Source organism: Centroberyx affinis, unplaced genomic scaffold (genome assembly GCF_046629955.1).
Source record: "Centroberyx affinis isolate AG114_WGS23_722 - 3 ecotype Tasmania unplaced genomic scaffold, CSIRO-AGI_Caff_v1 ptg000100l_1, whole genome shotgun sequence".
Lineage (NCBI taxonomy): Eukaryota > Metazoa > Chordata > Actinopteri > Beryciformes > Berycidae > Centroberyx > Centroberyx affinis.
Window position 1 is genome coordinate 620298 of NW_027278802.1, and position 23703 is coordinate 644000.

The window sequence follows — 23703 nt, forward strand, 5'->3', positions numbered from 1 at the left end:
CCTTCAGATAACGTCCCCATTGGAGGTCATTTCCCCCTTCAGCCCCTGCTGAGAACAGCCTGGACGATGCCCTACCTTGTCTTTGTGAGTCACCAAAAGGTTTTGGAGAACCGCTTTGAGGCCGCCTGAAAGTCATTTTCCACAGCTGCTCCAGACTCCTCCCATGCCCCCGCTTTTGCTTGGTGTGTGTCTGCCTGCAGGTTCTGCCCACAATTCCTTGCAGCAGTTTTGAACAGGGTCCAGTCCAACCCCATGTCCCCAACTTCTGCCAGCATACAGGGGAGGCTCGCTCGGAGGTGAGACTCTGAATCAATCAAAATGTTTTAAACACATAATGTAAACCAAATAAAGTGCTTCAAACTAAATGTTTATTTTCTGTGTTGTAGACTCACTTTCTTTTCACTTTTCAAATTAACAGAAAAGAGAGCCGGGGGTGGGTGGGGCTAAGTGCCAGTGACTGACACACAGAGGTTCTGTGCAGGTCAAGTAATGTTGGACGTTAACAGCATATGAAGTCACACCAGGTAAGCCTACTGAATAATTTAAATGTTTTACCAAAATAAAATATCACTTCAAGCACACACAGTATGGAAAGATATAACGGGACTGAAGAGAGGGCAAGTGGGGCTCTGTGTGTGTTTGAGCGTGTGTGTGTGTGTGTGTGTGTGTGTATGCATGCGTGTAAGAGTAAGTGAACACTTACAGGAAAGCTGATCCTATCAGACCCTTGTCAGGTCCTGTTGGGTTTTTATATTAACTTGTGAGCAAGGTGACTTGTGCAGCACTTATACTTTCCTCCCCCTCCTGTCTATATATCTCTCTCACACACCCTCTCTCTCTCTGTCAGTCTCTTTCTGTTTCTCTCTGTCTTTCTACATTTCCCCTTTTCTCACATCATTAGTCTCTCCGTGTCTCTCCTTGTTCTCTCCTAGGAGCTCAGTAAGGATTTAGGCCTCCTCTCCTCCTAGACTCACCTACATCCTTTCATCCTGTTCCCTCCTCTCATCCTCCTCTTCACTCCCCTCTCCCTCCTTTTCTTCTCTCTTCTCTCTCTCCCTCTCCCCCTTGCTTAACCTGCTTCCTGAGCCTCCCCCAAAAAAACCCACACACGAGCACGCACACACACCCAGACAGACACAGTCTCTCTCACACACACATCACACACATACACACACACGCGCGCGCGCACACACAGAATCTAGCCCAAACCCCTCTGCAGCCAGCAGCGCAACATCTAATCCTTATGCCGGGGGAGGAGGAGGACCTCACAATCTTTCCCTCTCTGCCCCACCATTCATTCCCTTTCTCTTTTCTTTCTCAGCCGTCTTCTTTTTTATGTGCACTCAGCCTCCCATTAGAAGGTGATGCTTTCAGATCATAAGGACGCCTTGGAACGGTTTTTACTTTTTTCAACCTTTCTTGTCTAGTCCAGTGGTTTTCACCCATGTGCCACGGAGAGAGACGACAGTATGCAGGTTTTCACTCTCCAACCAAGCACTAGACCAGCTGATTTCACTCACCAGCACACCTTCTGATTAGTGAAATAAGCTGGTGTAGTGTTTGGTTGGAGTGAAAAACCTGCATACTGCCAGCCCTCCGAGGCACACGTTTGAAAACGACTGGTCGAGGTGATGCGTAGTGATGCCGTCAAGCTGGATGCTGCCGCCGCCCCGTGGCCGCGAGACGCAACTGCACCTCCTCTATAATGACCGTTCGATTTTTTAGAGGAGTTGCATCACGCCCCCCCCCAACCCCTCCACCCCCACCCCCTCCTCTCTGGGTTGGATAAATATTGCTGGAAGATATATAACGTGTTGCTATGGTGATCAGCTCGTGGGTTTTTTTTCACAGCGTTTGTGGAAGACAGGGACATGCTGGTGCACAGGGAGCTCTGAAGATCTGGTGTGTGTGCGCGCGTGTGTGCGAGTGTGTGTGTGTGTGTGTGTGTGTGTGTGTGTGTGTGTGTGTGCTCAAGCATGTTAGAGAGAGAGAGGGAGAGGATGAGAGAGAGAGAAAAAAAAGGAGGGAGAGGGGGCTCCTTTTGAAGAGAGAAAGATTCACAAAAACGTAGCAGACCCAAAAATAGGAAACAATCTCTCAGACCTTGTGTTTTCATGCATGCCACGCACTGCTCACCTACCGTATGTGTGTGTGTGTGTGTGTGCACAGAACTAAGGGCTCTGACTACTAGCTGTCTCTAGGGAGTATTTAACCTCTCTTCCTCCTCTCCTCCTTCCCATCCTTTGCTCTCTCTCCTCTCCACCCCTCCATCTCTCCCCCTTGCTCTCCGGCTGCTCTATCTCTCTGGGGACACATTCTCAGTCTGCCTGATTGGCTTCTGTTTATGTGCATGCGTTAATGTGTGTGTGTGTGTGTGTGTTTGTGAGTGTTTGTGTCTATGTGCGTTTGTGAGTGTATATAAGCATGCTGTCCTCTATCAATTAGTGCAAGCTGGTGCAGCAATTATGATTACCCATTGTGTTTATGCGGTGTACGTCCGTGCACATCCACGTGCACGAGGGATAACTAGTGCATCATTGATCGCCAGCTGTCTGCCACTGAAGACTCCCTAATGGTCAAACCCACACAGAAACACATTTTTTTAGGAAGGAATCGACGTGTGTGTGTGTGTGTGTGTGTGTGTGTGTGTAATGGTTCACAGGACACACCACCAGCTCTCTCTTTCAGACCAGACGGCATCCTAGGAGACACCTATGCGTGTGTTTTATGTGTGTGTGTGTGTGTGTGTGTGTGTGCTGAGCCGATATCAGCACAGCCCAGATGGCCATCTTCGAGGGGTATTCTGGAACATTCAGACACTTGTTGCTTCTCGTCATGTCTCTCTCTCTCGTTCTCTCTCTATCTGTCTTCATCTCTCTCCATCACTCTCTCTCTCTCTCTCTCTCTCACACACACACACACACACACACACGCACGGTGCTTCTTTTGAAGTGTGAAACAGCTTGCGGTCAGCTCGGCTCCTCTTCCATGTTTCCATCAAATAGCAGCCTTTAGAGCCTTTAGATACATGATGAAACAAAAACAACAGTGCAGTGTTGGGATGGGGAAAGAGCACCGAAATTCTCACTGGATGCGGTGTAAGACAGTGCTGCCAGTGCAACGCTTTTATTCTCCTCTACTGTAATGGACTGGCAGAGGCAGTGGATCAAACGGCGGCTGCTGGTCTGGCCTTGGGCGAGCCAAGAAGTCCAAGGTCAAATGTTTACTGTTGACCTGGTAGCTTCCCTCTGACACATCAATGTCTTGTTTATTGTCTGTGGCAGGACTCAGGTGATTTCAAAGATTTCACAACAGCACTCAGCACTCTATCCAAGAACTGTTTTGAGTTCTGCACTGGAGGCAAAACTGGGATCAAACCGGTTCTCCAAACAGGGTTCTACAGATGTGGAACCAATTATTATCCATAAATACTACTGCTGCAAAAAAGTTTGCGGGGAAACACATTTGTTTTTGTTTATTTTACAACGTAGAAGATTCTATCTACAAATGTCTCCTTATACGATGCTGAGTAATACATGCCACTGCCTAGGTGACCTACCGACCGACTGTTACTCATCAGCTGTTTACTATTCTTGAACTCAGGGCCGCGCCACACTAATGGAACGGATTACTGGAAACCTCAAATTACTGCAGAGCCATAATTTGAATGTTGTTGTTATTTGTAGTGTTTTGTACTATGTCCCCTCCATCTTTCTTTGTTCCTTGTTTAATAATTTTTACTTGCCCTTGGACACAGGGCTCACCTGACAGCCACAACAGTGAATAAATAACACTGTTGTTGTTTAAGTGAACTCATCCCACTCTCTGGAGGTCATCCGTCTCCTTTAACGAATAGAGGGATGGAAAGAGGAAAATCACAATAACTCTCAATAAGCAGAAAGAGTGAGTTCTACCAAGCCAAACAATCTGGCCATCAGTTCATTGGTTTGATACATAAACACATACACTTCTTCCTCTATGAAGAGGTTACATTTAAAGTAAAAAAAAAAATTCTACCTGATTCATATAAATTGTAATTCTTTAACATGAACCTATCATGATAATAAACAGTTCAATGGAACAGACCTGAACACCTGTTCTCTAAGAGACAACACATGAAGTCTTGTTTGCATATTGAAGATATTGTTGTTTATCTATTATTCTGACATTTTAGCTCACTGTTGTTTGTTGTTTATAGTGGCAAAGGTTGCTTTTGAGAGAGGGGGAACCCAGCAGTCAAGGTACAGTCTGTGTTGCCACCGTGTGTTGGAGAGGTTGTACTGCATTACAGTTCTTGGTTGTCATTTGTTGACATCGGCGTTCAGCTATACAGCAGTTACAGTAAGGGTTTATACCATACAGTCACTATGTTGCCCTCTCAGAGAATCCTTCATCCTTTACTCTTTGGTAACTGACATTGGATCATAAAAAACATAAAATGCACAGCACATCCAGTTCTGTCACAGGGTTTATACAAAGTAAGGAACAATGGAGGGGAAAAAGATGGATTTGTTAACAGGACAGGTACCGGTATGGTGAAATAACTGGAACAAAGGCGCCTAAGGTTTTTCAGGTTCACTGCAATTTTTATCCTCACTTTCTTAAAAATAGGCCCACAGGAATCCAGAGAAATATCACTTTTGACAGTAAAGATTAACCTGCATTGAACTAAGATCTAAGCAAAGAGATGATGCAAAGCGGCAGAAAACTTCAGATCCAACGGGCAGAAAACTCAAAGACAGGACTTATTTAAACGCTTGTTTTTTTTCTTTAATGCCAGAATCATTATTGTACATGGACATCCCAATGGATTTGCACTTCTTTCTTTTTACAATATGTACCACATATCATCATAACAGCACCTACATGTTATTTACACACGTTAGACAAGGCTGTATCACAAAGCAGTGTTTGAAATTAGCAGTTCACTCTCTCAGATGACAGGAAATAAAACAAGTGCATCGAGCCTTACTGAACCGTCGCACCCAATAAGCCATGATCCAACTAAAGAAGAATCAAATGAAAAATGTCACAGGCATCGGCCCCTACTGCTTTCTAGGTTCACAGGCATCGGCCCCTATTATTTTCTAGATTTAAAAAGGTAGAATCACCAGTGTGACAGTGAAGTAGCTCTTGCGTAACCTCAAGAGACAGAAGGGTGGCAATGCACTTGCACCAGTTGATTCAGCCACTCTAAGTCCCAATTATTAATCCAAATGTAAACAAAATGGTAGGTAAAATGCAGGATTTGAAACAGTCATTCTGAAAGACATTGTCAGAGCTCTTTATGCAAAGACCGACAACAAAGCAAGAGCCAGTTATGAATCAAAACATTTTGAAGCTGAAAAGAATATAAATTTGGATTGTTTGTAAACATGAAAATATCCATATTTTTAGTTACGATTGGATTAGAAAATTGCAATAATGTTGGGGGGGGCTGTTTGGGTGAGCAATTCTGTTCATTTTTTAGCAAGTACATCTTGCTTTCAATCTCTTGTCACCACTATTCAAGTGTCAGCTGAGTCCGCCTGTAATGTTAGTCATAATTAGCTGTGTAACTTGGACTGACCTGCTTTGTGATCAAACCCTGGTTTGGGCTGCAAACAGCAAGTAAAGAAAAGAGGGAATAGCTATATGATGCATTTAATAAAAAAAATAAAAGAGAAAATAATTCGGTCAAGTGTGTGCTGAACCCTGCACCCGCACACACACGCACACGCACACACACACTCATTGTCACACGACAACCAGAGATAGCAGCGTCCTCAAAGGCAAAGACAAGAGTACAACACAGTAAGTGGCAGTTCTGCTGTCAGATACGCAAAACACACAGAGCAGCAGCAGATTGAGACACACACGCTGACAAGCGTTTTGAGAAGGGCTACAAAACAGGAAGGCAGTTTGACCTCTCAGGATCCAAACAAGATCCTGCCAGCGAGCCCAGGTTTCAGTCCAGTCTGGTTTGGCCAGCACTCCACGGAGGGGAAGGAGGAGGTACGCTTAAGTGTTTAAGGAATGAAGGGGAGCAATAATAAGGGAAGAGGGGAGTGAGTAGTAGGCAACAGCCCAGTTCATCTGATTATCAGATGTGTAGCACAAAGGAGCCTGGCCAAATAAACGACGTCTAAATGCAACATTCTGCAACGCAAGAATCTCAAGTGTGTGCTGTGCTCCCTTACAATCCTATCAGATCTATCGAAGGGAACCAAAGGGAAACATGAAAGGACAATTTTCTGTAAAGGAACAGAACTCTGGTGTGGGGAGGATGGATGAGAAACCTGAAGCGAGGAGTGAGAAAAAGATAGAAAGGGAAAAAATAAGTGGGGTGTTCATAGTTGTGTTTTTCTTTATTGTAGCATCGCAATAAAGATGAAAAGGAGGAAGATTCGATTGGCCGGCCAAGGCATCAGTCCTCATCAGTCGTCCAGTCGGCCACCAAGGAGCGGACAGAGGAGGGATTAGTGGTGTAGGAAGAGTTCAGAGCATCCTGTTGCGTTTGTGAGTGGGTGAGTCTGTGATGACATCACTACAGGGGGCCGGGCCTCGTTTACGATTGGCTGTCGAATCCAAGTGGAGTGCCATCTCCTCGGCGATGAAGGTGTTGAGGTCCACGTCGTGAAGACCATTTCTACGGCGACTGAGGGATTGGGCAGGGTGTGTTGGGGAACCCGGGGCACCAGAACGAACAGAAATGCTTGCCATAGCTCCGCTCAGACCTGGAGAAGAAACACACACATGAAGCCAGAACTGATTATATTAACACTCGAGTTTGAAATCCATATAATGTAACAACCTCCCTGCTGGGTTAGACCTGAAAGTAGCTTTTTGACCCACCATGTAGTGCTATGGCCTCTCTGAAGGGCTGCAAGTCCGTCTCCACAGAGCTTCCCGTCTCTGGGGGTGATGGTCGGCTTGCTGACACCATGGCAACTCTCGGCGGGGCCCGAGCGTTTCGTGGGGGCGGGGCTTTGCCACACAGGAAACTGATGAGGTCCTCTCGCCTAATGTTTCTCCTGCGCTTCTTCACCCACGCAAGCACCTCCTTATTCCTGCGCTGGTAGCCGATCTGGATACCCAGGTCATAGCTCCGCTGGTGGGCCTCAACACTCTCTGGAGCCACACAAGGACAGAGGCTTTTAGTAAATTTAGACACCAGAATCAAAGCTCATGCTACATCTATATTCTCACACACTTCCTGGAGATCACAAACACCACAAACATACGCACATATACAGTGAAAAAAGTGTGAAGAGTGTAATTACTTGCCTTTATAGAGGTTAGTGACAGCTGTGGCTGCATTCTGGAAGGGCACCCAGAGAGAGAGGCCTTGTTGTTGACACACTCTATCTGTAAATCAAATAAATAAAAAAAAAAATAAAAAACATGAGTTGGTTTGTGATGAATAACATTTGAAATGATAACATCTGTCTTTGCCATACAAGTTCCAATAAGCAAGAATTGGATGATATGACAAGTGACAGTTGAAACATGCAGATTTTACACACTATTTACTCAAGCTCAACTGTGCTGGTCTGGTGTAAACAGTACAATACAATACAAGGCTGTTAAAATATTAGCATATCCAAAGCCCTACTAACTCCAGCTACAGTTTGGGTAAATGTCCTAAAATTGGTATTGGCCTTCCCATCATCCTTTACCAGGTCCAAACTCAACTGCAAATCCTTACAGGTAACCTGGCTCTGTACAGGGGTCCATCTAGCATTACTGATATTGTCTGTGAAGCTGTTTGGATGCAAAAACATCCAATCAAGCAAGTTGACTGAACAAAGTGTAACCATATGCCTGCACTTGACAAGTACTTGCAAACTGGACTAAGCCATGTCACTTGAGGTATCCTGCTTACTGTTCTTAAGGTCAAACAGGCCCGGTCTTACAGCTGATGTGCAAGTCAGTCGTGTTCACAGTAATATTACTCTCGGTAAATACTAGTCAAATCACGTCAACCACTATATACACTGACCAGGGTAGGACAGGCTCATCATTCGGATCTGACTTTAGCAAGCAAACATTTACGTTAATCCCTTCGCCATTTTGTTCTGGGGCTTATCAACAATGCTGCTATCAGCCAAAGATGCGGTGGATTCAATGTTCGAGTAAAAAATGTTGTTTTGAGTCGTTACCTCCACCAAACCAATACGACAATTATCACAGGGTTTGATCGTCAACAAACGAGTTGTTTTCACTCGGGGAACTCCTCCCTGTGCATCGCCATTTTGACGAGCTAACTGTTACGGATGGACAAAAACAATTTTTGTGTGAGCCATGTTATGTCTGTGTAGGGAACATAATATGCTCAACACAGCGACAACATTGTACATACAGTTAAGTTAGGCGGTTATATGGGAATCGCTTAAGGTGGCTGATCTATTTAGCTCAGGTAGTCTAGTGACAGCTTAGGCCACCAAGCAAGTTCCAGCCCTGTGTCCTAGACATGGACACAGTGATGGGGTGTTTGCGGTTGCTAACCTTAACCAGTTAGCTCTCTGCAAGTTAGCAACGGAACGAGCTCACACCATTATAACACTAACGTTAGCCAAACGTATTGACTACATCAACGTCATATTTTGTGATCTATTAAAAGAGCATCGGCTGGCTTGCGTCAATCAAATATCGAAATACTAACCTAGTTATGCTAAAGTTAAGCAGCTAAAGTTGGCTAACGTCGTTAGCCTAGCTATTGGTGCCCTTTGTGTTTCTCTCCACCCAGCACCGCTGCAGGGACGTTAGCTATGTTAGCAAGAAAGCTTCCGTTAGCGTTAGCTCTCAGCTAGCTTAACTTGAACTTCGCTTGCTAGCTTGGTACAGACCTTTGTAGAGCTGTGCGACCGCGGTGGCTGAATTCTGAAAAAGGTGCCACAATTTCTGCTGGCTTTGTTCCGTCTCTTCCTCGTTTGGTTCATCTTGTTCGGCCTCTGCTAAGCACTGCCGTTCCCATTTGGAGAACCAATGTTCGGGGCCGTGTTCTTGGATCTCCGCTTCTCCCTCCTCCTTCTTCTCTTCCATGGCTAACGTTAGCTAGTAGCACATAAGCTAAGTTTCGTCTGAAATATACGATTATTTGTTTCGGTAGGCACTTAAAAGACTTTGCCGTTGTTCTATAAGAGAAATATGTAATACAATTTCCACAATTTGTCAAGAAAGTTGCTGTTAGAGCCGCATTGTGAATAAATTCTGCTCAGCCCGGACGCCCAGTGTCAAACACATCAAACTAAGGAATGCGATGACAACACCTCAGAATTTCTTGAAAACACGTCACGGTGCATGTTGCCTAGCTCCGCCTGTTTTTCCACCGTACCTAAAGGCCATTGGCTACAGTAATTATTTGGGGCGGGTCTGTGTGTCAGCCTCGAAGCTTTATTGGACAGTGGTAAAAAAAAAAGAAAGGTCAGAGAATAACAACGTTGATCCCGCCCCTTTAAGGATTCGCTCTAGTCTGCCATACAGCGTTCTGGACGGCAGGGGGCAGCGTGACCATGTATAAACCTGGTTTAATGTAATAAGGAGGAAAAGGAGCAAGCGTGATGATGATGATGATGATGATGATGATGATGATGATGATGATGATGATGATGATGATGATTATGATGATGATGATGATGATGATAGCTATTGTTATTGTTGTTATTAAATTTATTACATGTTTGATATTTCACAAGAATATCAGTCATTTAATTGTTATGCTCAGACAGTACTGAATACGTTTTCAATCTCCCCACATCATAATCCAAACATAACAATAAATAACTTCAAACATGACAGCAGCATTCTGAAAACAATGCATTTCTGTCAGCTGCCTGTCGCTGTTACTTGATTTACGTTGAGAACTTCATCAGTGATTATCAGGTATAGCATCTGCAGTACTTCATGGGTTCAATTGCCACTCCAGCTGTGATTTGGGAAGGCAAAGTTCAGTGTTGTGCTACTGAGAACAACCACAATTGTACCGGCTAAGCGAGCGAGGAGTCCAAAGATCAGAGGAGTTTAGAACAGAAACTCACGATTACAGTCTGCTCTCTCTATCGCTCTCCCTTTCTCATTGGCCGACTGCACAGGTGTCAGACTGCACCTCTCTCTGAAGCATTCTCTGTCGCTCCTTCTCTCTCTCTGCTGTTACACCGCTGTGGTTGAAGATGTCTAAAAGGGAGAAGACTGTTCATGATGAGGAGTGTTTCCAGGAGCGAGGACCAACAGTCACATTCAGCAACTTGCATTACTGTGTTCGGGAGAGCAGGGGGGTCTGCCGCAAGAAAGGCCCCGAGAAATACATCCTCAGAGATGTAAGGTAGGACATGATACCTACCTGTGTGTGTGTGTGTGTGTGTGTGTGTTTGTGTGTGTGCATAAATGTAGGTGTGTTTCAGACACAGTAATCTAGCTAACAGTATTATCAGTGCCTGCGGTTATTACGGCACATAACTCACATAGGCCATAGCTTCCTGTTTTTATACAAATATGCACTATGGTTATGTTCTTCAATATTTGACAATAACAAGTTATAAAATGCCTGTGTTGTTCAATTTTTCATTTCATCAAACCTGTATAACATAGAGAGGGAGACAGAAAAGGGGAGCCACAGTCAAGGATGTTCTGGCAGGGGTTAGATCTTAAGGAGGAAGGGGTCTTAACCACCATGTCATCTGCAGATACAACCAGAGTCAACCCAGCATTTATATTATCCTTAGGCCATTTCCTCTGTTTCTTTATCCTAGTTTGGGCCAGGGGGCATTCAGTTCACAGATCTTAAAACATCCTTCCTGCTTAGGTCAGGCCTAATCAAATCCAAGTTTAGAGACATCAGTTCCAATTCTACTACTTGATTCCTGTTGTTGTTCATTTGAATTCAGTTGCTTGCCTGGGAACTCACCATCAGTTGTTACTGTTATTAGCAGTTGTTGCCTAGAAAGAACAATGAAGATATTTCTATGAATGGACATCACTCCAGTCACACTGATGGATTATGTTTTTGGATTGACAAGGATGTTTGTCAGAGAGATATTTGATGAAATTTCAAACTGAATCAGATCTTATGGAAGGTAATGCAACTTTGGAATACCACACATGCAATACAGTGAACAACAAATTATCTAAGTCTTAAGTACTGCAGTGCAATAGAGAAGAATGAAAAACTCAATAATGCAAGTATGATTCCTTGCAGACAAATTTGAATGTCTGGAAATAAATATAAGTTAAAATTTTGAATGTAAGCCATGATAGTCTGATGTGCGAATGTAAATCAATCAAATGAAATATCATAAGAAAAGTGACAGAAAGTGACAGAAAGTGACAGAAAGTGACAGAAAGTGAAGAAAGTGACATTTATGTGGTTTATTTTGTAAAGGTGGTCATGGTCTTTGTCTGATTGATTGTTGCAGTGGCATCATGAGACCTGGGATGAATGCCATCATGGGCCCAACAGGGAGTGGAAAAACATCGTAAGAAGCATATAATGCATGCAAATCAAGTGACAACAAACACACACACACATACACACACGCACACACACACACACACACACAAACAAACAACCACATAAACATTTATTGTCTCTCTCTTCGTCAGGCTTCTGGATGTAATTGCAGGGAGGAAGGACCCAGCTGGACTGCGCCAAGGAAGTGTCTTGGTGGATGGCAAGGCCGTCACCTCTGACCTCAGGCTCACCTCTGCCTATGTGGTTCAGGTACACATACACACACACACACACACACACACACACACACACACACACACACACACACACACACACACACATGTACACCCAGATAATATGTACTTTGGATTAATCCGATTGTCTTATGTTTTTGTCTCCATCGCCCCTCTGTCTCCAGGATGACATCCTGATGGGAACTCTGAGTGTGAGGGAGAACCTGCTGTTCAGCGCTAACCTCCGTCTCAACCCCCGGCATCACTCCTCCGCAGACAAGAAGAGCAGAGTGGATGCCATCATACAAGACCTGGGGCTAACAGACTGCGCAGACACCAAGGTACAGTATTACATACACAAGCAAACACAGCATATTCACATATCACTCACTGTACAGCTATGTATGCTCATGCTATGTTTTAACTGGAAATTACAAAATAAAGCGCACAAAAAAGTAAAGTCTGAACTTTTTTCTGGGGTCTAAACTGTGTGTGTGTGTGTGTGTGTGAGCACAGATAGGGACAGAGTTTCTGCGCGGTGTATCTGGGGGAGAGAGGAAGAGGTGCAGTATCGGGATGGAACTCATCACTGCTCCCGCTCTGCTGTTTCTGGATGAACCAACCACCGGATTGGACTCTAACACTGCTAACTGTATCATCAATCTACTGCAAAAGTACACGAGAAATCACACACGAGCACACACATATCAGTCATATGATAGGTCTGCTGCAGCATCTTCACTGTCTATTTATTTGAGAACCCTGTGACTATATTGACATATGAAACTGTTCAAATGTGTATCCAGGCTGTCTAGGAGGGGCAAGACTGTGATCTTCTCCATCCACCAACCACGCTACTCCATCTTCAGACAGTTTGACCAGCTGACTCTGATGCATAAAGGGGAGGTGGTGTACGCCGGGGCGGCAGACAAGGCCTTGGAATACTTTACACGGCTAGGTACGTGTGTGTTATCAAATCATAAAATGTATCCTTATTTAGATAAGGGTAAGATGATGGACTGCTATATAGTGGCAATGCTTTGACAGTCAGCTATCTCAGATGTCGCACTGTGTTGCAATTTTATATATTATATATATGATATTGTAATAGCTTAATCTGAAATGAAAATAAAACAGATATTGCCTAGAAGGTGGACTTCTGTTCTCTTTCGGGACTGAAATACAAAGTGATGTAAATAGGATTTTGTTTGCTTTTACAGAAGCACTCACTATACAGATGCATGTTGTGTGTGTGTGTGTGTGTGTGTGTGTGTGTGTGTGTCTCCGTGTACGTGTGTATAGGCTACCAGATTGAGTCCTTTGACAACCCTGCTGATTTCTTCCTGGACATCACAAATGGAGAGGCCAAATCCACATTAGAGTCACTCACTGCAGGTGCACTTACACAAAGCACACACACACACACACACACACACACACACACACACACACAGATAAATTATACAGCACTAACAGAGAGTTCATGACTGTTATAAAAGAGGTAGTTTTATCATATGGTCTATTCTAATCTAGAACATTGCCATGTGTTATGGCCTCTCTCTCTTTCCACCCAGTGGAGTGTAAGAACCCGTTGGCACTGAAGTACAGCCAATCCCCTCTGTGCCAGAATGTGCTGGAGGAGCTGGGCCATGTGAGCCGGGCCACTGGTGAAGGGGTCAAAGGTCAGGAGGAGACGGCTGACTACGCTACCTCCTTCTGCTACCAGGTCAGCTAACCTTCACTCTGCGTCTCACTTGGGTCAGGGGAAACTGACATTCAGAAAAGGATGACAAAACATGTTTCTGACATTCAGAAGTGATGCAAAATAATTCTTCAGCTGACTGAATGAAAAGGTCAGTTTTTATTAATTTTGTCATTGATGAACAGAAATCGAATCAAACCTATGACATAACCATAATGTCCTAGCGTTCAATCAACTAAATCAAATCTGTCTCATTTTAAGACTGGCCCAGTCTGCTGTTACATGGGTGTGTTTGGCTACCCGCCAAATGAACCCTAGTCATCATAAAAAACATTTTCCTATTTCTCTATCTGTGTCTGTGTGTGTGTGTGTGTGTGTGTGTGTGTGTGTGTGTGTGTGTGCGTGTGTGTGCGTGTGTGTGTGACAGATGCGTGTGGTGTGTGGCAGGACAGTTCTGAACACTCTAAGGAACCCCCAGACCTCTTACGCCCAGATGGCTCTCAACATTTTTTTTGCCCTTCTGGTGGGACTCATATATTTCCAAATGCCCCTAACGCTCCCTGAGGCTTTGCAGAACAGGTAAACCAACCCCGCAGCATAGCTGCATACCACAGTTTAACTGTGTGTACCTGCTCTGCTCTCACCTATGTACACACTTTCCTCTGTAACTGCAGCTGACATACCTTTCCTCAGCCTTGCTTGAGGCCCCAGTGCTAGATAACTACTTTAATAAATACCACTGTAGAAGATAATACCACAGTTTGTTGTTTTTAGGTTTTTAAAGTATATTCTAACACACTGGAGGCGTGATAGTGATGAGCCAAAAAAACAATCATTAACTATAAACATGAAGGTCATATACGCAAAGACTAGGGCATGTTGGCTAAATTTAAGGTTAAACGAAGAGTGAGATGAGATAACGTGATGACTAGATGAGGAAACAACTTTATGATGGTGTTATCGCTTCAAGTTTATGGGGAAAAAAACACATGTCCGGGTGTATGTAGTCTGTCCTTCGTCCCCAGATGGTCAGTATGGCATTTCCCACATAGTTGGTAATTAGATCTCTCTCTCTCTCTCTCTCTCTCTCTCTCTCTCTCTCTCTCTCTCTCGTCAGGACTGGAGCGTTCTTCTTCCTTATCATCAACATGGTGTTTGGGAATCTCTCTGCTGTTGAACTCTTTATCAATGAGAGGGCAATTTTCATGTGAGTGAAAGATAAGTGTGTGCATATAGTATATATATAGATGTGATTTAAAGATTTATATATATAGATAAGAGAGGTGCATATAGTGTGCATGTGCGTGTGTGTGTGTGTGCGTGTGTGTGTGTGTGTGTGTGTGTGTGTGTGTGTGTGTGTGTGTGTGTAGGAGTGCGCATGTACACAAGATGGTCATGAATTCTAAGGCCATGCATAATGCATTCATGTTGTTGCAAACTACATATGTGAAGAGGTCTGATCTCTAGATAGATTTATGTGTATGGTATTTGCTTTTTATGATAGTAAATTAATATACAGATGTGATACAAATTGTTAACTTCTGTTGTTAACTATTTGTAGTGTAAACTATTCTTTTCACAGATTTCCTGTGAATAATGCAAAGTTATTTTTTTCATGCTTTCACATCAGTCACGCTGTTTTTCTTTGTCTGTTTGTTGCAGCCATGAGAATTCTAGTGGGTATTATCGTACGTCTGTCTACTTTCTGTCCAAGATCTTTGCTGATCTCATCCCCAACCGCATCATCCCTATCTTTGTGTTTTCAGCCATTGCCTACTATATGATGGGTAATGCACGCACACACACACACATAACACACACACACACACACACACACACACACCAACAATACATAGTATATAGGCACATGCAGATGCATACTTTTGCGAGGAGAATACCTTGTTGGCTGCAGCTAGTCACCAAGCGTGGAGAGGAACAGGCGCTGTTTGGTTCACCTTATGTAGAGGCTGAGGAGTTTGGACCCATGGGTGCTCTCCTGTCTCCACCTGCAGACAGTTGCCAAAGTAAGATGCTGTTTCTGGGCTCCATCCCTGAAATGACTCTCATGCCCACATCACTGCTATCCCAAGAGCTCCCAGTCCATGACCTTTCTCAGTCATTTAATCCCATCGCAATTATCCCATGGCTGAAGACTTGCAGGGAATCAACAGCTTATTCAGTGAATGGAAAAAGTATGAAGGAAGTGCACATAATCCCTCCCTGCACAGTCTTGGCTTCAGCCCCAGCAGTTCCAGTTGTCAGAAATGAAATGCGGATAATGGGGAGCTGCCCGATCCCAGTTTGTTATGTCTGCCTAATTGATGCTCCCAGTGCCAATGGATTGGTCTGGAACCTTCTTTCTGACCTTATTGCCATGGAAGAGCCAATCAGGAGCAGAGCTGCCGGCAGCATCGCTCTGGGGTTTATTGAAATGTACAAGCCTCTCCACCACCACTAAGTGGCAATTTGTGGATGGCCATGTTCGCACACACTCTCTCTCACACACGCACACGCGCACACACACACACACACACACACACACACACACACACACACACACAATTCTCAATCTTCCCACTGACATTTCTCCACCACACTCCCAGGTTTGAAGCCTGCCTTCGTGGCCTTCCTGTATTTTGCGCTGACCATGTCTCTGGTCAGTCTGGCTGGAGTCAGTCTGGCCTTCCTCGTCTCAGCTAGTGTGTCTTCTTTCGCCATGGCCAACATCCTCATCGCTCTACCTTTTGTCTTCATGATGGTGAGACACAAAGACACACACACACACACACACCATTGTGATCATGATCATGCGTCTTCTTATAAATATAGCAAAATTCTTTACAAGTGCATCATTCTCTCCGTCTCTTTCCCTTCCCCCTCTCCCCTCCCATTCCAGGTCTTTGGCGGGTATCTAGTCAATCTCAATGCCATGCTGAGCTGGCTCTCCTGGCTGAAATGGATCAGTATCTTCAGATATGGATTGAATGTAAGACATGTGAAAAAGAGGCAGAGGAGGGGGGAGGAGGAGGGTGCGGTTAGAGGAATGGGCAGGTGGGGTTGAACTGAATCAGTCTCTGCATTCAAAGCGAGAAAGTTGTTCAGCCCAATCTTTCTGTCTCACTCAGGCTGCGTTCATTAATGAGATGACAGGACAGCTGTTCTACAGCAACACCACCATGTGAGTGCTGAGAGACACACTTATTCACTCCTTAGAACACACACACACACACACACACACACACACACACACACACACACACACACACACAGTCTTACTTATGTCACTTTTGGGGTATTTACATAGACTTACATTCATTTCCTGGAGACTTACCCTAACCATAACCATAACCACTACTTGTCTAAACCTAACCCTTACCCTAACCTTAACCACTGACCCAAAAATCAGCTTTTTACCAATTGGGGACATGGCTTTTGTCCCCAATTGCACAAGCAGTCCCCAATCAACTGGTCTTAAGTCTGGTGTGTGTCCCTGAAAGTGACTTAAGTCATACACACACACACACACACACACACACACACACACACACTGAGCCTCTCTGTCTGTGCTGCAGTATCCCAGGCGAGTTGTTCCTGCGTGGCCAGGACATCGACTACTCTGTCTGGGGATTCTGGCAGAACCAGGTGGCTCTGCTGGGAATCATAGTTGTCTGCATGTTCCTGGCCTATGTGCAGCTACGACGAATCAACCGCTGGAAATGATGTCTGTCTGTCTGTCTGTCTGTCTGTTTATGTATCTATCTCAACTATGCACAGCAGTATGGGTCTTTTTCATATTTATTGAATGACAGATTTCAAATGAAATACAGTGTCATTTTGTAAAGAAAAATACAAGAATGCTATAGTTTTATGTAAGTGCACCAGGTAACCATGTGATTTGTGTTCTTTAATTATTCTTCAAGTTCAGTTTTTATTCAGATATTGTAAGTAGAATCTCTCTCACTCACTCACTCACTCACTCACTCACTCACTCACACACACACACACACACACACACACACGTGTTGTAGCATTTGACTCCAAACTGGATAAGCTGTCACTAAGCACACTTGCTCATTGCACGAGGGAATGTACAGCACAGCCAAGTCAACATCTAAGTCCTTACAAACCTTCTTATAGTGAGTGAGATATCTGAGAGCAGAGCATTAACTAGCCTGTCTATTTTGTTTCTTTACAGACAAAAATCAGATTCACAGAATCAGCATTTTATGGGTTATCTTTTTGTTGTTGGTTTTTTGTTTGTTTGTTTTTTACAATTCTAGGGGGGGACTCCAAAGTGGATCTCATTTTTTCACTGAAATGACACAATGTAGGAACATGTCTTGTTGAGTCTTCTGATACAATGCTGACAAAGTGACTAAATGCACACAATATTCCCTATATTAACCCTGTTCAGAAAAATACAATATTCCAAGTAAGCAACAACCAAGCATATATTTTGCTGATATGCCATTTTACATACAATTGTCCAGGTAAAAATGATAAATGTTTCTTGCATAAAACCATGCCTCTATGTGGAAATTCCCCTCTTTTACTGTATTAAAGCTGTGGAGAAGGAATTTCCATCATGTTTCCGTTGTCATGTACCCTTTTTGTTACAAGCTTAATGCTAGTTTTACAAAATTAGGAGTCTGGCAAAACTAACTCAGTAGCTAATTAACAGCAATTGGATGTAAGCACCACTGCATCAGATGTACAGATGTAAAGGTGCACACTTCACAACTGTGCAACTTGAATTGAGGGCATATGGTATACACATGAAAAACAATACAAGAAGCCATCTTATACTAGTATTACTCACCTTTTCTAATCAGAGAATACTTTGAATAAGACATTAAATGAGGTAAGATAACTAGAATAAGCTTTTGATCCATGCCCTTGGTATTTTTGTGTAGAAAGATACTGGATTAGTGGCTTTCATGTAAAGTTGGGCAGCAGGCTGGTCTAGTCTGGTTTTTAGGATACTGTCCTTCACCCAGAGGATCCAGGTTCAAGTCCCTTTGAAGGACATCAAGGACATTGAGCAAGACACCCAGCTCCAGGGGTGCGGCTCTGTGACTGACCCTGACCTCTGACCTCTCTGAGCAGGGGAAGTCCATGAAAAGTAAATTTTCTTATGTAGATCATTAAAGGTATAGTCTCTTTTTTTTTTTTAGAAAGAACCTGCCCTGTACACAGTGGATTCCTGGATCAAGACACTAGTTTGCATACCAGTGTTTTAGTTTTTAAAAAATCTGACAGAAGCCTCCTCCGTTTCACCTTGTTAGAAAATCAAGTAGCCTACACATCAACACAGAATTTAATCATTTCTCTAAATCACATGCAAGATATTCCATTTATGTAGTTGTAAGATGCTTTGTGATGATTCTGAAATGGAATTGTTGTGTCCCAAACTGAAATGTTTTATTCAAATAACCCAATGAGTTGTAATGTTTGGGTTTAAAACAAGTTTAAAAAATATTATCTATTGACAAATGAATATAGCTCATGCAAAATGCACATCAGAGGTTGGTTGATATGATTAAGGGGTCAAATGTGCAGAGCTTTTTACATGTCTCACTGTAGCTTTAGGATTCTGTTTTATTTCCCCACTGACTGACTTTGAGTAACATTGATAAAAGCTCACAGGAGACTGCTGCCAGTTTAACAAAAACTTCAACAAAGGCACACATATTTTTAGATATACCGTAGTATATAAAATCAGATGTCTAATAATCACAATCCTGTCCTTTAGATCAGTGGTTCTCAACGTGGGGTCTGGGGACCATCAGGGGTCCTTGAGGGGGTTCCAGGGGGTCCCCAGCAAATGGATGAATTGTTAAACTTCAGCATTATTTCATTTACAAGAAGTTAACACAGTTAGAGAATGTAGCAGAATGACTGTTTTGATCATTCTCTGTCATCTCTCTACCTACAATACGGATAGTCATGGAATTCTGGACAAATCATATCTAACAATAAAAATATTCTCAGATTTTGGTCCGAGAGACAAAATCTCATCAAATGGGGGTCCATGGTCCAAATGTGGACTAAATTAGGGGTCCTTGATAGGAAAAAGGTTGAGAAACACTGCTTTAGATGACAGGCAATTTCAATTCAATATAGTTTTGAAAAAGTATTCCTCTGCAAAACTCCTGTGGAAAATGTCTGACATGTTTCAATCCACCTGGCGGAGCCACATAGAGGAACACACTTCTAACAGTAAATAACCAAGACAAAAATAGAAGTCAACTGCAGTTCATGCCCAGGTTGGAGGACCACAACTAAAGTTTTCAGCCTAATTCTAGTTTCATTTCATCCTTCAGAAACTTTTCAGACTGTTTGCACCCTTCATGCTGTTCCCCACTGTGACCGGTGCATTTTCCAGCCCACGGAGCCACTCAGTGCATTTCAGCACCACACGCTCATCGACACCACAGTCCTCCTCCTCGTACTCCACATCATCATACTTGTATTGCTCGTTCAAAAGTGATATTTTCACAAGTGAGCTAATGTCTCCTGGTTCAGCGTCATTGTGACTGTTTTTCATGCTGACTCTGCTGCTCGGTGCGCTGTGTCGTGTTCCTGGCTGATGCCTCTTGGAGAGATTTTCCCGCCTCCGTCTGGAGTCTGCGGCGGCGCTGCTGGTAACGCCGGCTCCACTTGCAGCATTTCTGGCCGCCAAACGTTGATGTCTCTCATTACTCCTCCGCTGCAGCAGCAGAACAGCCTCAGGTGTGAGAGTCAGTGTGAAGCGGGCCTCCTCCTGATGCCGAGCCCTGGTCTTCACCTCTGGTTCAGTCTTTACAGAGCTGCGGCTGCCATGGCTGTGCTGCTGTATCTTAGACAGGGACTCACCTGAGCTGGAGGCAGGGAAGCTGCTTGAGTGCGTTGGTGATGAGGGCAACAGTCGGTCTCTGCTCTTCACAAGCAGCTCTGCCCCTGAGACTCCCTTGCCAGTTGGCAGACGGCTCCTGGGCTGGCTCTTCTTCCCCAGCTGCTTAATGTTTAACGCCAGCCGCTCCTTCACTGAGCTGCCCTTGTCTTCTACTGGGGCCTTAGTCTTGGCCAAGGTAGTTGTAGATGAAGTGCTGTTAATGGGTCTGTCTTTCCCAGTCAGTCCTGATACAGAGACAGAGCGCGGGCGTGCAATCGACACAGGCGGTATGAACGGCATTTTAGAAACACACAGGATCAGGTAGGAGAGGAGTTCAGTTTTGCGTTTGAAGTGTTGGAAGAAAGAAGTAGAGGGAATCAAGGAGGAAACTGATTTACTGAGGGAGGTAAGATACTCTGATGCATCGTTGGCCATGCAGGGTCAGCAGACCGTAGATGTGTTGCTACTGGTGCTTCCTGGGACAGCTGACACCGTGAGAACTTCTTATACCTGAATAGTAAGAGGGTGTGGCATGGGAGAGAGAGAGAGAGTTTTCCTGCATCTCACATGGTTGTCTTTACTCATTAAAGGCTCAAAGATCTAAAATAAACCTACACTTCTAATCCTCTGGTGTCATGAGTGAGAGCACGTTACTACACAGCACAGGTACACATGCACACATAATCCACACATGCTATGTATTGATGACTACAGAAAACTAAAATTGTAATGCGGCTAATCAGTATCTGTGCATCAAGTGATGAACAGTAGTGCACTGGTGAAATCCAAGGGACAGAAAAGCTCAGAGGCAACTCAGTTTGCAGATCAATTAATTAAGATATCATTTATTGGGAGCAAGATACATCCAAGAAACATGGAAACAAGACTGATAAAGAAAACATTTGATATTCTTTTAAGTTGCTGCAAAACAACTTAAAAGTTAAAATGTAAAAACATAATCTACATAATGACACATTCTGTCCTCATATGCATTTGAAGCATGATCTATGCTGACTGACTTGGAGCCAGTTCTTTACCACATAGATTTCACTGCAGGAGTGTGGTCGAAACTCTGCTCAGTGGAAGGACACATGGCAAGAACCTGTTGGTAGGTCAACCTCCATGTGTGTGTTGCCGTGTGTGTGTGTGTGTGTGTGTGTGTGTGTGTGTGTGTGTGTGTGTGTGTGTGTGTGTGTGTGTTTGTGAGCTCATCAGCAGCAGGTCTTCCTGTGTATGTGGAGGACCCGTTGACAGCGAGGGCAAGTGTGGTAGGCATCCTTGAAATGGCTTACAAAAAATGGAATCAGGCAGCAGCCAAACACCAACCTGCAATGACACACACAAAATATCAGTCAGTCTCCAGCTTTTGAATGTGTGTGTGTGTGTGTGTGTGTGTGTGTGTGTGTGTGTTTGATTTAATTAGATAACCAGATGCAGGTAGGTGTATTTGATTGCGTGTGAATTTCTCCTCACCCACACAGTACAAACACGAGACACATGAGCCAGGCGTGTGTGCCGACGCAGTGTGTGACCTGAGTGGTGACCTGGGTCAGACAGGACGGGCACGTCGTCAGACCTGGAGAGCGACCCAGCTCCGTCTCATAGCTCACAAACCTGAACCTGGGAGGAGACCGAGGGACGGGAGACACTAGAGACGAGGGTGTGATGAGGAATGGGGAGGATTTAGATGGGATGTTTATTTTTAAAACGTAACATATTACAATTATCTGCTTCTTAACTGCAATCAGCAACATAACACTCAAACTCATTAACATCATCTGATTAGTACCATGAAAACGTGATTACTGGACTCGTATTGAAATATTGTCATCCACAATCATCATTTCAAAAAGTGTAAATTATGTTTGTATCCATACTTTTGCAATCAAACTGCCTTGCAAATTGTATCTGAATAATCCAGCAAAATAGTTTTAAAAAGTGTGTTATTCGATCACATGTACACAGCAAAATTGTCAGTGTAATTTAACTCGGTGTAAAAATCAACACCTTGCCAGACCACACCCATCAAGATTAAATTAACATGTTTAGATAGTTTTGAACACCTGCCCGAGAGACATATCAGCTGGACAAACAAACACTTGTCAACTCCAAAAATCAAACCTAACTACACACACTGGACAATTTGCTGTGTAGGGGAAGGAATTTCACTCCAATATGAACACAGAAAACGTGACATACAGACTTACTCTACAAACTCAAAATGGTGGCAATGTGTATGAATATGTATTTACCTGGTAGAGGTGGCTGGGCTTTGCTGGAGCAGCTAGATCCAGGAGAGAAGGAGAGGAAAGGAGGAGGCGGTGGAGGGCTGAAGGGTGAGTGAATATGGTAGATCCTCACATCTTGCTGTGTTTGACTTTCATCTAGAAAAATGCATACACGTTGCAGGATTTTTTTTATTTATTTTTTTTTGACTGAAAAACTTTTCAAACACTGAAACCAAGCAATGACTAATGTGTTTAATTTAATCTTGCCATCAAAATCTTTCCCTTCACGGGCCTTGACATGAGATGTTACCTGGTATGAAGTAGGGTGGAGGTGTAGGAAATGGTTCATCCACTTTTGATAATGATTCCATTTCACTGGCTAGGTGACGTAGGCTACAACAGAAAAAGGTGAGTGTGAATGTGTATGTGTTTTGCTGTTTGGAGCCAGCAGCACATCATCTGTAGGCCTACCAGGTGTGATGGAGAGATGCTAATTGGAGTCTCCTCTGATTGGTTAAAGAACTTATTACCCAGAAGCCAGTTGGTGGATAATCCTATAGGAATATGGTAGAATTGGAACGTGCAAGTGGCAATGCTAGTGCAAGTAATGGTAACTGAAACCAATTCTCTCAAAACTGCATCCAACAGGTGAACAGGCCTCTTACTTACACCAGCTACAGAAAGAAATGGAATGGCTTGCATGTCATTTTGAGAAATGACTTTTAAAAGATTGAAATGGGTATTATTATCAACAAAACTGATATAGAATCTGTTGACAACAAAATAATAAACCACCCAGTGGACACTATGAGTATGCTCCTACTTGCAGTTCATTGAAAATAACATAAACATACAACTGCACATACCAGTCACACCTTGTAGATTTCATTATGATACCACTGTGACATTTGAAAGATGTGAACTGGGCATGACATAGCCTACTTGAGCAGGCACCTGAACCCCTTCAGAATGGTTCTTACCTACTACCTACCTAATCACAATTCATATAGAAGTGGTACTGTAGATCCTAAACGCATCATGCCACGAGCACCCTTAAATCAAATCTCCTAAATGGGGTGACACACATTTAGCACCAGGTCTGATCATTAAGCATTCTGCCTGACTCTGTGCTATTCACAAGTGGGAGAGCTGAACTCAATTTTGGGTGAGATTTGTCTAATATACACTAGATGGCGTTAACTGCCCTGCTCAGTTCGGATAATTCCTATTTGAGCCGC

The 23703-nt window shown here is 43.7% G+C and overlaps 4 protein-coding genes across 4 annotated transcripts; 1 reads left to right on the plus strand and 3 right to left on the minus strand.

The window, feature by feature from the left end:
• Positions 1–5626: 5626 nt before the first annotated feature.
• On the minus strand, positions 5627–9220 carry hapstr1b (HUWE1 associated protein modifying stress responses b). Its single transcript, XM_071523017.1, has 4 exons — positions 8829–9220; positions 7267–7347; positions 6835–7110; positions 5627–6716 (listed from the first exon to the last, which is right to left on the minus strand). Exons 1-4 carry the CDS (start codon positions 9022–9024, stop codon positions 6478–6480), a joined length of 792 nt encoding a protein of 263 aa, XP_071379118.1. The 5' UTR covers positions 9025–9220; the 3' UTR covers positions 5627–6477.
• Positions 9221–10151: 931 nt separating this feature from the next.
• abcg2b (ATP-binding cassette, sub-family G (WHITE), member 2b) lies at positions 10152–17083 on the plus strand. The gene is made up of 15 exons (XM_071523028.1): positions 10152–10303; positions 11394–11453; positions 11581–11698; positions 11847–12002; positions 12178–12335; positions 12468–12619; positions 12964–13056; positions 13236–13387; positions 13791–13942; positions 14481–14570; positions 15026–15150; positions 15967–16121; positions 16260–16349; positions 16489–16541; positions 16936–17083. The coding sequence occupies exons 1-15, from the start codon at positions 10152–10154 to the stop codon at positions 17081–17083; spliced, it is 1854 nt and encodes a 617-aa protein (XP_071379129.1).
• A 2599-nt stretch (positions 17084–19682) lies between these two features.
• LOC139647470 (proline-rich protein 18-like) lies at positions 19683–20537 on the minus strand. The gene has a single exon (XM_071523366.1). The coding sequence runs from the start codon at positions 20535–20537 to the stop codon at positions 19683–19685; it is 855 nt and encodes a 284-aa protein (XP_071379467.1).
• Positions 20538–21439: 902 nt separating this feature from the next.
• LOC139646939 (lipopolysaccharide-induced tumor necrosis factor-alpha factor homolog) lies at positions 21440–23577 on the minus strand. Its single transcript, XM_071522741.1, has 5 exons — positions 23457–23577; positions 22776–22858; positions 22490–22621; positions 21711–21885; positions 21440–21563 (listed from the first exon to the last, which is right to left on the minus strand). The coding sequence occupies exons 2-5, from the start codon at positions 22834–22836 to the stop codon at positions 21449–21451; spliced, it is 483 nt and encodes a 160-aa protein (XP_071378842.1). The 5' UTR covers positions 22837–22858; positions 23457–23577; the 3' UTR covers positions 21440–21448.
• Between the last annotated feature and the right edge of the window lie 126 nt (positions 23578–23703).

Coding starts and splice junctions, on each gene's coding strand:
- abcg2b (XM_071523028.1), top strand. CDS start 10,152: ATGTCTAAAAGGGAGAAGACTGTTCATGATGAGGAGTGTTTCCAGGAG. Junction 12,620..12,963: donor GGAATACTTTACACGGCTAG/GTACGTGTGTGT, acceptor ACGTGTGTATAG/GCTACCAGATTGAGTCCTTT. Junction 16,122..16,259: donor TACCTTTTGTCTTCATGATG/GTGAGACACAAA, acceptor CTCCCATTCCAG/GTCTTTGGCGGGTATCTAGT.
- hapstr1b (XM_071523017.1), bottom strand. CDS start 9,024: ATGGAAGAGAAGAAGGAGGAGGGAGAAGCGGAGATCCAAGAACACGGC. Junction 7,111..7,266: donor TGTCACTAACCTCTATAAAG/GCAAGTAATTAC, acceptor GTGTGGCTCCAG/AGAGTGTTGAGGCCCACCAG. Junction 6,717..6,834: donor AGAGGCCATAGCACTACATG/GTGGGTCAAAAA, acceptor TTTCTTCTCCAG/GTCTGAGCGGAGCTATGGCA.
- LOC139647470 (XM_071523366.1), bottom strand. CDS start 20,537: ATGCCGTTCATACCGCCTGTGTCGATTGCACGCCCGCGCTCTGTCTCT.
- LOC139646939 (XM_071522741.1), bottom strand. CDS start 22,836: ATGGAATCATTATCAAAAGTGGATGAACCATTTCCTACACCTCCACCC. Junction 21,886..22,489: donor AGCCCAGCCACCTCTACCAG/GTAAATACATAT, acceptor CCTCGTCTCTAG/TGTCTCCCGTCCCTCGGTCT. Junction 21,564..21,710: donor CTCGTGTTTGTACTGTGTGG/GTGAGGAGAAAT, acceptor GTGTCATTGCAG/GTTGGTGTTTGGCTGCTGCC.